Raw genomic sequence first — 12,734 nt, 5'->3', positions numbered from 1 at the left:
AAAAAAGTGATTTCACTAAAAATTGAAATTTTATATAAAAAATAGTTAAAAAAATAAAAAAAAATAAAATATGAAATTGCTCAATGCATAAAAGAAAAAATAATTTTAATAGGGTTAATTGCCTAAAAAACCATGAAATTTGTTAATTTTTATAATTAAACCCTAAAATTTATATAATTGCCATTTAAACCCTCATATTTGATTGATATCTTAAATTAATCCAACAATAAATAAACAATTGGTATATTTCAACAACAAGAAATTAGAAGTCAATATGTTATACTTTTTGTCTTCATCAACACTTTAATTTTGCTCTACAAATCATTAATTAGTATATTATTTTAATTATACTATTTACTGAGCCGTATCCATTTCTCAGTAATTTTGTTATTAATTTTTTCTAACTCTATAACTTTCTCCTTAAGAGCATTTCTTTGCTGAAGCAAATGTATTAGTAACTCATTCTCCGGATCATTGCAAGATGGATCAAACCACTAAAAAAAAGAATAGTCATTCTCCTTAATCAATTGTTCATTAATATTAGCTATTAATAAACTTATAAAGTGTACCTCCCAACCGAAATAATCAAAACAAAAGCCATTACTATTATCTTTCAGGTACCACATATTAATAGTTTATTGACGATTGAGTTAATTTGAGATATCAATCAAACATGATGGCTTAATTGGCGATTATGTAAATTTTAGGATTTAATTATAAAATTGACAAAGTTAATGGTATTTTTGACGATTAATTCTAATTTGGGGTGTGGCTTCTACAGTGATGATATTGCAGCTGACGTGGAACTCCTATTAAGTTTACTAAATTTTTTTGATAGTTAGGATAATTTGAGACAGTAATCAAACGTGGATATTTAATGGGCAATTATGTAAACTTTAAGATTCAATTGTAAAAATTGCCGAACTTTACGTTTTTTGGTAATTAACCCAATTTAATACAAATCAAGTTAAATTTTATATTTTTATTATAAAATCAAAATACAAGAAATTAAAAAGTATCAAGTAAAATTTTTTTTTCTCTGATTATATAAAAAAGAAAAAAAAACTTACCAAACAAAAATATTAAAACTAATTTTTTTAAAAAAAGTATTTGAATAAATATATAAACATAAAATTAAAATTGAATCAACTGTAACACCCAATTTCTCAAAAATATATAAATATAGTTGTTATTAAAAATAGAAATAAAAATAAAATTTATAAAGTTTTGGGGGGAGAATGTTAAATTTTGAATTGAAGTTAAAAATAAAATTTTAGAAGTTTTGGGTGAAAATGTAAATTTGAAAGAGTTGAAGGACTAAAGTGGATATTTTTTTAAAAGGTGGACAGCTGGCACAGTCCATGTGATGGTCTCTCCAGTAGAAAAAAGAAGGGGAAAAAAAAGAAACAAAAGGAAAGAAGAATCGGGAAAGAAAGGAAAAGAAGAGAGGAAGAAGAAGGAAAAGAAGAAGAAGAGAAAGAGGGAGGAAGGATGGCCAAATTATTTGGAGTTTCTCTAGTGAGGGAGAATGCCAGCAAGTGAAAAGGAAGAAATTTGGTATGCAATATCAGAAATTAGAGAGAGAAATAGAGAAGAAGATGAATAATAGTCAATGCCAGGATTTATCAAGGTAGCAAAGTTTTTTTCCATCCAGGTGAGTTTGGTTGATTTTTCATTGTTTATTTTTAGATATATTTAAGATCTATATGTGTTGAAGTTATGGTTAAAATTTGATAAATTTTCAACGGTTGGATTTGGAGAAATAAATTGTTGAAGGAAGCTATTTGGATTAGAATTCTGGGTTTTTGGGCTACAGAAATTTAAGGAAAATAAATAGTTAAAATACTCAGAAAATTATGAAATTTGGTATAGATAATCTTTACGATGTTGGGGCTGTTGTGCTTATATTTGGTGAATTTTAGATTCATGGTTTGTGAGATATAAATTATTTTGTATGAGTTATTTGAGTAAGAATCATTTCTGAAAAATTCAGAATTTAAAGGATTGGATAAATATTTTGATATGTCATGATGTAGAGATATTGTGAAGCTAAAATTTTTACTCATAATGTATTTGGATGTCTTGACCATATGTTTAAAATTTAAAATTTATCTAACAGTTGGAATATTATATATAAATTTTAGTGTACAAAGTGCTAAAAATTGGGTATTAAGGATTAAGTTAAGTTGAATAAGTTATTCTGATGAAACTAAATTTATTTTTAGATAGGATATGGTGTTTAGTGAATTTTTAAGTTATTGTGGATTATTTTTGAGAGATGAATGTATGTGTTTTATTTGGACTTGTGGTGATATGGATATAGTGTGGAATATTTTAATTGAGATTTGAGTATTAAGTGTTGGAATTAATATTTTTATGAGCTATAAGTTGAAAATTTATATAAGTTGATATTGTTGAATTGTGAATTTAAGTTTTGTGACAGGGAGTTTAGTCCAATTTTAAGAGGGAATTTAGTCAAATTTTTTAATTAAAAATTTATTATGGAATTGAAGTTTTATTGATTAACTCGATTATAATTATATCATGATATTTTAGTAAGAGCTTTCGAGATTGTAGTTGTAATTAGATTGGAAAAAAGTTAAGGACTCAAGCTAGAGATTAGAGATCTAGACTTAGATTAAGTTCTTGTGAGCCCTGCATGGGTATGTGGTGTAGTTGTTGTGGGCCTAAGGTCTTGTGTGTTGCTTTCTATTGAGTTTTCTTACAGGGGGTTAAGTCCAGATATAGGGGATACTTTGTTAAAATTTTGACAAGACCTTAGGACTTATTCTTGCTTCTAAAAATTAAATTAACTGATTAATTCTATTAGTAAATTGATAGAGATCAATGTATCTGTATAGGTTATCGGTGTTAGCCAGTTTTCTCCCTTCTAGCTGAATCAGTTGTAGTTGTGTCGACCAGTCTGTGAGTTGGATATTGATTATATTTTGTAATTTCAATATTATTTATATATTTTTGGCATGCTCATGCATTTTTATAAATATATTTACATGCTTAATTAAAAAAATTAGAAGCACTCTTATTATTGCATATTTATTTGTTAATAATTACTTGTGTTTGCTGCTCTAGGGATAATTTGAAGCTCAGTGTGTGTGTGTGTGTGTGTATATATATATATATGATGGATATTGGTGAGACAGGTAGTAATAGCTTAAGCTAGTGTCACTAGACTATCCTTATGGATATGAAAAGTCGGGGTGAGGCACGGCTTTGAATTGAATTTAAGTGAAAGTTTGGCTTAAGTTGAGCTCGCTAGTAAGCCTTGGAATAAGAGAGCTGGATAGGAGATCATCTCTCATAGTATGTATGAAAATGCTATTCTAGGTGTGTGTGCAGCCTAAAATTATCTTCTCGTGTAAAAGTTAGGTGATTTGCTTAATGTAAGTGCTCGATGTGCATTTCACACTTAGGATTGCATTAATTTTAGATAGCTATAAAAATTATATTTATAATCAATATCTAGCTCTCTGAGTGAAACGCTCACCCCTATTCAATTATTTTTCATAGATGACATGTGAATGCTATTTTGAAATTAACCTGCTTTCTTTCTCGCATAGAAACTTAAACCATTAATGTATTAACTATATTTATTTTTGTTATATCTAGAACTCTCCAGTGGCTATATTAGTTTCCCTTATGATGTAAACTAACTTGTTAAACTTATTATGTATGTGGAATGTTGGAGTTAGGGTGAGTTGAGCTCCTCCTTGTGATATTAGATATGATTATGGGTTGTGAGGGTCAGATGAGCTACATAAATTGTGCATTTTATTATATTCAGGTCGAGTGAGTTTTTCTCCTTGTTGGATTATTCATTTTATTGCCGGACTCTATGCATTTGTTTTCTTGAGTTTGACCCTTTATTTTGGGTTTAGTTATTGGATTGTAATTATATAGGCTTATTACGGGTTTCGAGGGCCTTATGTTAATCCAAATGTTAATGTCGGTCCGGCCTATAAAATCAAGTCGTGACACCAATAATAACAAAACACTTGGAAAAACTGTTAATAGTATTTGATAATTCATACAACTCAAATTTAAATTTTAAAGCAACAACCAAAAATAACATTAAAAAGGAAGTCAGAACTAATTTTAATAATCCTTTATGACAATACTTCCAAACATTAATTAGTGGAATTAGATATGAGCCTTATTCATTTTAAGTCTCTAATCCCGTATAGATAAAAGTGGGAAAGGAGAATAGTGGAATGGACAAAAATATTTATGATAATTTGGTATTATGATAATTAATAGTTAAATTTGATTGGTTATTAAAAACTAATATATTTTAAACAAATAAGGAATATTCAAAATAAAAAAAATAATGGTTTAATATTATACTCTGATTTGGTTTAATATTATACTCTGATTTACAAGGCAAATATAAAATACATTTATTTAATAGTATTTAATGTAATAAATGTTAATTGTTTGCAAATTTATATTTCTAACCATTTAATCTTTATTTACATTAATAACTGTCGCAGATATTGCAAAAATCATAAGCACTATTTGATAACTCATTGTATATCGAACAAAGGACACTATGAGTACTCAATTCATACCATATAAAGAACCAATGTTATCATATATTTCTCATACTATGTAATAATATAGAGAAAAAAAGAACAAAATAATTCTAATGTCACTAAAATAAAATATATAAATAAAAAAACTAAAGAAATTTTAAAATATATAAATAGTAAACCTGAGAAGATAGTTTAAGGAAATATAGTCTAATTTTTTTTAGAACTAACAAATTAAATATATATAAAAAAAATTAGAAAAATAAAAATCAACTTTAATTATAAGCAAAACACAGTCGTGCTAATTTGATTTTATGATTATAAATGACTAAATTTAATTAGTTAACAAAAATCAATATATTAGAATAAAATTATATTTTAAATGAAAAATTAGAATAAAAAATTACATATAAAAAAAATTAAATTATAAGTTAGAACAATAAGCACAAATAACGGGACGTGCAACAAGTTAAAAAAAAAAAAAGTTACCAAAGAAAAAAAAAAGAAGAGATTAATATGTTAATAGAATTAAAGTTTATGGACTAAATTATTATATAAAAGTATATTAATATGTTGGTTTTGCTATATACCAGGGACTTAATTGTAAATTGTTCTCTTAAATAAACCACATTGTTTTATCTGAAGAAGAATAATTTCCTCAGTTTATAGTGAAGAAACTGCTAGAGAATCCAGCCGGTTGTGTTGGTCTTGAATTCACCGCCATTTTCTGCACAAGAATGGCTGAGGAGGAAAGTAGACGACGTCGTTTACCAACATGGATGGTGGGTGCAACTGCAAGTGCAACTGTTGCCATCGACGATGAAGATAAAAACAAGACGATTATCGGAGAGCCTGAAGAAGAAAACCCAAATTTGCCTAGAAATTTATTTGCTCCTCGAACTCGAACCAAGACAAGCAAAAGACGAAAAGCGAAAAATGCTACCTTTGAAAATCGTGAGAAAATCCACACCCATGACGGTGATGATGAAGATGACGGCGAAGGCTTGACGGTTGAAGATCTAGTAAGCATTGCTCAGGAGGTGATTTTATTATTCGTCAACTTATTCTTGTTTGTGTTTGGATCAATTGAATTTCAATATTAGAGTCCACATGTAAAGGCAATTAATTTTAGTGTTCATTTGCAAATTGTATGAAATTTGATGAGATTTAGTTCATCTATAACCAATTCTATAGAATTAATGATTTAGAATTGCAAAAGAATTTTTTTGCAAAGGAAAATGAATTTTATAAATCTTATAAAATTTTGTGAAATTCTTTTATGCAAAATAAGCTCTAAATTTCAAAATAAAATTATTGTAAACCTCTTTGCCTTGAGAAATCAACATGGAAAATTTGCACGCTTACAGTTATATATGTATATATGCAGTACATGGAGGTCAATCAGAATTCAGAGCCGAAACAGCCATTAAATAGAAAATGTGAACCACAAAGACAACATCCAACAATAACATCTTTGAGCAATGATTTGGAAGGGTCTTTCATTGCTCCTTGTAATGAGCAGCGATTACCCAGCAGTGAAACCACTACTTCTTGTTCTTCAACTGTGAGTTTGACAAGTGAGCAAAGCTTCATCAATGTCAACCATACAAGGGATCCTACTCAGGACATGCTTCATTTGTTCTTGGGCCCCTTGCTCAAGAAACCGCTGCTCCAGGATAAAAAGAGAAGTGGGTTTTTCTCAGAAGATGTGGATTTAGCCTTTGAGTTGAGAAAGCAAAGTCAGAATGATATTAGAGAAGAAATAGTTCCCCTGACAAAGAAGAAGAGCAGTCTCAAAGAGAAGGTATCCTTGTTACTCGACTGAAATATGATCTCCAAAATTCTTATTTGAGATCCAGTTTTTAGAATGAAGCAAAAATCTAGGCATTTTGGTGATCCTCTTCAACAAATGTTGTCATCAACCACATATCTTTTTGATACTTCTATCTCATCACATCTTCACCATAGATGATAATTCTACAGGTGCTTATTCTGCTCCAGCATCTTGGTTTTGTCAATATATTCATGGACATAACTTAGGAGTGCTCTTAACAGATTTCATGTACAGAATATGGGCCAATAAAATGGTACATTTCTATTCATAATTTTTTTATTTGGTAAAGAACTTCAATGGAATGGATATTTGGTAGAGCTGGCCTTTTTCCTTTCCACATTGATTATGAACTTTTTTCTCCCTATAGTGTGTTTTTCTTCTCCAGCCTGTTTGGTGACATTGCAAGTTTTTAATTTTTTAATTTAAAATCCAAAATTGATTTCCTATGTTGTATTGTTTGTTTTCTATAAACTGATTTTTTTTCTTTTCTTTTTAATATATTTGTGAAACATTAACTAAAACAACAATGAGTTGCAACCTTGAAATCATTGACATTGACATAATACAACAAATTTTTTTTATTTTTTTTATTTTTTTATTATTTTTTAAAAATGTTCTTCAATATGAGTTTTATTTTTATTTTTATTTTTTTTGAAATTTTTTATTGAGAGACTTTGACTATTAGTACATATACCCTAAAGAGTTCATCCTTATATTGTAATGGTAGTCTCTTTCCCAATAAAATCAAACGCAATAACCCAAAATAAGGAATCCATTCTCACAGAAAACACTACCTCTCTATTGTCAAAATCAGAAATCAAAACCTACAAATTTATAATATAATCCTCATTCTGGAAAGATAAAGAAATACATAGCCTTTACAATCCTTTTGTTTTGAATGGAATGTCGAAGTTCAAAACAGTTGTATGAGGAGAAACTACAAATTTCATTTGTGTTATTTGTCAAATTCATATAGAAGAGAGAAAAAATAATGAGAGACAAAAATAGATTGTTTGAAAAGAAATTGCCATTTGTATGTGGTGAAATTTGGGTGAAGTCAATATTGGTATGAGATCCTATAGGAGACAATAGAGAGCAATGAAAAATTAAAGGGCGAGCAGGGAAAAGCATTTGTTATTTCAGAAGGAAAAAAGTGGATGGAGGTGACAACGCACTAATTTCAAGCATTCTGTGTTTTAAAATCATTTTTGAAAGAAATTAATAAAAGGGAAAAAAAAAGGAGAACAATGCACTGAACAAAATTTGTTTTTAACATTTTTGAAGGAACAATTAAGATGAAACTTCAATGGTATTAAATGGGCCTAGATTAGAATGTTAAGTTAGTTCAAGTTTCAAACATGATTTGTTATTAGTTAGTTGCATTTATCTTTGTAAGTACCACATTTTAAATAATGTGAAAAATAATTATACATAGAATTTAAGATGGAAATCCCCTTGAAAAAAAAATGGAATTCATAGGTGTCCTAAAATTTTTGTAGGCTCCTGGTGAATTACTATTTACATTGATATGGTCCCCCTAAATAAAGAAAGAAGACAAAAGATAAGCACTTGAAAGAAAAAAAAAAAAGTTTCACTTTATGGCATTTTACTAATTACTTTGATGGTATTTTTGGGTCCATATCATAGCCTTCACGGGCTTCTTCTTGTTTACCTGTTCTCCATGATATTTTCCTATCGTCATTGCTTACTTTCTCGTTGCTTGTAATTTTGATGAACTGAGTTTTGTTATGGGATTAATAATACGAAAAAATATGAAACTTGAGTAGCTTGATGTAAACACTTATTTTGTAATGAGTATGTGCATTGAGGCTGTGGAAAATCTGATGATGAAAAATTATATGACTGTAAGATGTAATTGGAGGCATGGAGCTGAATTATTAATTCCGTATCATGATCTTGAAAAAAAAAATATTTTTTTTGAAGCGAATTTAATTAAATTTAAATAAAATTTTGTTTTGTTTAAATTTAATATGGGGAATTTTTAAATATACCTAATTAAATTTAATTGGGCCCATGGGCCTAAGAAACTTAGTTAGAAATTTTAAATATGACTCATTTAATTTATTTTTTGAAAATTAAAATAAGAAAATATTTTTTTTTCTATCACTCTCCCACACAAACTCTCTCTCCCCCTTTGGCCCCACTTTTTTCCTCACTCTTTATTGGTACCACCCCTTTTTCCTCTCTTCCTATTGGTTGGAACACCTCACCCATATTTCAGTCTCACCAAAATTTCTTAATCCCAATTGTTTAAGTTATCTAAACCTTATCATACTAGGACTTCAAACCCTACCACACCTCTTCCTCACTCCTTATTGATGCCTTCCCCTTTTCTTCTCTTCCCATTGGTTAAAACACCTCATCCATATTTCAATCTCACACAAATTCTGAAATCCTAGTTGTTTAAGTTATCTGAACTTTATCACGCTAGTACTCCAAACCCTATCACACCTCTCTCCCAAAACTCTATAAATACCGCACTGAAAAAAAAAAGAGGAAGGAGGAGAAGACAAAAAAATAAAAAAAAGGAAAAAAAATTTAAAGAGAGAAATAGTCAAAATTTCTTTGAGTTCTTCTTTCTTTCTTGCGATATTTCTTGAAGTTTAGTTCTTTTATTTTCCTTTCAAGATCTATGCCATATAATATTTAATTCTATGTTCCTTATTTCTAATTTATTTTGTATGTTCATATAGATCATGTAATCATATTTAATTAGAGGGGATACACAACTTTGCACATATTGAGTTTTCTGTCTCTCATATTTTTATTATTTTTCATTATTTTATGAATTTGCAAAAAATTTTAAAAAATTATATTCATATTCTAAACGAAATTCTATTAATTTTAGGCTCAAGAATTGCTAAAAAAGCTTTAATATTTTATAAGTTATAGCTGTTTGAAGTTAGGGTTCCTGTAAAATCTGATTTGTAGGATACCCGATTTGTGAAGCCCATATCTCCCTTGTTTCTTAATATTTTTGTGTAAATCTAGTGTCTAAAATTAAGTTTGGAATCTTGTGAATCTTTTCTAATTAGTTTCGCATTCATATCTGTTATAGTTGGTGAGTTATGAATTTTATAAAAAAATAGTGCGATTCTGTCATTAGGAAAATTTACGATTTGTGCAGATTATTTAGCTAGGGTTTTGTTTAATCTATGAATTTTATAATGTTTTCTAATGTTTTGGCTGTCTTTTGTAATTTTTTCAGGATTTTTAGGCTTGTTTAACTATTTTTCAAAAATCAAATTTCTCGCTACTGTCAATCTGCCAGAATTTGAAAATTGTATGTTTATACATGTTCTTGTATTTTCTTGAGTTTCAATTGATATTTGATCTATTTTTTATGCTTTTTTAATTTAAGAAGTGTTATGAAGTGTTTGGAATATGTTAGAAGATATGGACCCTTAGATAAGTACCAAAGAGGGCATGGGCATTTGCGTGGAGCTTACATGGAGCTGAACGGGAGTAAGCTAGGGATATCATTGCCATACTAGAAGAGAAGACCCTTTTTTAAGGGTAGCTTACCTCAATAACAAGTGCAATTACTAACAAGTAAGTAATATTAAATTCCTAGAATAAACATTGGCATGAAATTATAGTAATAATAGGATTTTTATTTGGTAAATTAAAATTAACTTTGTTTTTAATTTAACTGATGTTTGCATGTAATTAGTTTAAATAAATACTTTGTAAATTAAAATTAATCTTGTTTGTAAATTAAAATAAAATTGGCATGTAAAATAAATTTAATTTAATACTTGATAATTGCAAAATAAATTTACATGTTAGAAATCTTTATTAGGTTGTAATTGTTTGGGCCTTTTGTGATATTAGAATAAATTATGCATGTATATAATTAACTTAGTTCAATTATCTTTAGGCTAACTTGGTGAAAATTAATTAATTAGGTTAAATAGAAACGTAGGGTTATTTGAAATTGAATTTGTTTGTAAATTAAATTCTCAATAATAAATTAATTTTAGTCATCTGATAAATATCATTTAAATAATTAGCAACCCCATAGATATGAATTACTTGTGCATGAAAATTATTTGTAAATAACAACCATATTGTGAATTACTTGCGTGTGTAGAATTAGAATTGCATTTTTTAGGATAAAGTTTAATAAAAGAATAATAAACAAGACTTTTAGAAACATTAGTAGAGAACTGGCACTCGAATTAACGAGGTTAGACCAGGCATAAGGGATGCCTAACGCCTTCCCCTTACGTACCCACTATCCCGAACCTAGACATTGGGCTATGGTAATGACGGTTGTGAAAATTCTGCAAGGAGTAAATTGCCATTCATGACCCTTGAAAGAAACACTGAATATGTCCCGGTTATTACCCGGGTGGCGACTCCTGTTTATCTATGCCTTCATGGCAAAAATCCTTAGTACCGTAGTAGTGTTATGGGAAGATGGTACTTACCAGTGGTTTGATTCTATTAGGATTGTATGAAGTGCATGTCTAGGAAATGCTGTTTAAGGAGGTGGTACTTAAGTGAGACTATTGTGACTCCACCATCTTTCCTGGGCATTACCTGGTTCGTTTTATATAATTCTAATGGATGATATTTTGCCTCACGCCCCCCTCTCACAGTTTGGCGACTCCACTGGGGACTAAATGAATAGTTACTCCAACATATTTCTATTAGTATAATATTATTCCTCTGTTAAACTTTTTGCATTGCACTACACTATCACACGGATCACCCTTATCCTTTTTAGCCCTGTTAGTACTAGCCAAGGAGACCATAGTTCTACTCGAGCCATGACGAATTGGTGAATGCTAGCACCCTATGCCCATACTTTCGAGTATATAAAAGAGTCATAGCTCCGGCCGTTGTGCTTAATGGATAAGCTCTCGCATGGGCGACCCTTTTCCTACCCGATGAAACCCATGAGCTTCAGCCCTAGGTACCTCATAGATTTTTGTTGTGCTGGATATATAACCTTACTGTTCAAACCATAAGTTTTAGTGGTAGTTGAGATGAACCTAGGCCCATGCATAAACCCAATGTGTCTATAGGCTCGAGTCCATTTCAAAACCCGTGTTAAGCAAGAGGATGCTTACTTATGGTTAAACTTTAAGGATATAAATCCTTTGTTTGTGAGGGAAGGATTGTCTTGGACCACCCCCTGTTGGTGTGTCTAGTGTACCGTAGCCTAGGATAAAATTTTTTCCTACCCTACACATGAGAGTTGGAGGCATAAGGGGGCGAAGATTCAGTTATGGAGATGTTCTTTTCAATTTTGATTCAGTCTTTAGTTCGACTTTAGTTCAACTTATATGGTTTGGTTTTGGTTTAGTTTTGGTTCTATTAGTATAGTTTAGTTTTGGTTTAGTAAAGGCAAAGATAAAAAAAAAAAGTCCATTCATACATTGCATTCATGTACATAGCATGCTTAGGTTAACCCTTAAATCCTATTTTTTTTAAGCAAATCTAGCCTCAAAACACACCAAAGAGACTTCCAATCAAGTAACTTGGGTTAGGGAAGGGAAGAGACTAGTAAGGATTTCACCTGCACTACTTAAGATGGAAGAAACTGTGGCCGTGCTTGATGAGATATTGAACGCTAAGATGTTTGAGCTAGAAGAGAAAATTGTGGTCAACTTTAGAAAGAGGCCTTGAGGTAGGCCAGATAAGTGGCATTAAAGTTATTGAGGTTCAAATTGTGTCTCACACCCCAAGGAGATTTTTCCAATTCAGCCAACCCTTATCTGAAGTTTTGGAGCATCTCAAAGCTCAAGACCTCCTATAGCTCTTAGCACCCAGACCACTACTAAATCGACTCCCACTTAGCTATGATATCAACCAATATTGTTGGTTCTACTAAGCCCACAGTCATGACACCGACTGATGCTTTCAACTTAAGCATGATATCTAAGACCTGATTGATGCCAAAAGGATAATTAACCCAAAAAATCAACCAAAAAGCCCCATGCCTAACCAAAATTTTCACCTACACCAGGTCTCTATATGATCTCCATCACCCTAAATAACCCTAACAGAATTATTGACTTTATCCAACCCATCCAAAAGCCCAATGAACCTATCCAACCCATCCAAAAGCCCAATGAACCTCAATCTATAATGGTTGTTGACATTTATGATAATTCTAGCTATGATGAGGGTCCTTTGGATGTCTGAACTGATTTTGATGAGGAGATAGTTGCATTACAACTAGATGGTTCGGTTCCACTAGTATCTGATTTTCAAGTTGTTGGGATCTATGAAAACTAGATGGATCTAAAAGTGGCTACTATAAAGAAAGGGATGAATTTTTTTCTTAGCATTGGCCTAGGAGAAAGTATAGATGGTCTGGT

The 12,734-nt window shown here is 30.2% G+C and overlaps 1 protein-coding gene across 7 annotated transcripts; it reads left to right on the top strand.

Moving 5' to 3' along the window:
* The first annotated feature begins 1,392 nt into the window (after positions 1–1,392).
* On the top strand, positions 1,393–6,696 carry LOC110667895 (uncharacterized). 7 transcript variants are annotated; one of them, XM_021828868.2, is made up of 3 exons: positions 1,393–1,630; positions 5,217–5,587; positions 5,935–6,696. In XM_021828868.2, exons 2-3 carry the CDS (start codon positions 5,285–5,287, stop codon positions 6,370–6,372), a joined length of 741 nt encoding a protein of 246 aa, XP_021684560.1. In that variant the 5' UTR covers positions 1,393–1,630; positions 5,217–5,284; the 3' UTR covers positions 6,373–6,696. The 7 variants fall into 7 exon arrangements, with proteins under 7 accessions (XP_021684560.1, XP_021684557.1, XP_021684558.1 ...); XM_021828865.2 differs by having other exon boundaries at positions 5,210–5,587; XM_021828866.2 differs by having other exon boundaries at positions 1,393–1,654.
* The last annotated feature ends 6,038 nt before the right edge of the window (positions 6,697–12,734 follow it).

The sequence above is a fragment of the Hevea brasiliensis genome, chromosome 8, assembly GCF_030052815.1.
Source record: "Hevea brasiliensis isolate MT/VB/25A 57/8 chromosome 8, ASM3005281v1, whole genome shotgun sequence".
NCBI lineage: Eukaryota > Viridiplantae > Streptophyta > Magnoliopsida > Malpighiales > Euphorbiaceae > Hevea > Hevea brasiliensis.
Note: the sequence above shows the minus strand (reverse complement) of the source record. Positions and strands in the feature narration are given on the sequence as shown.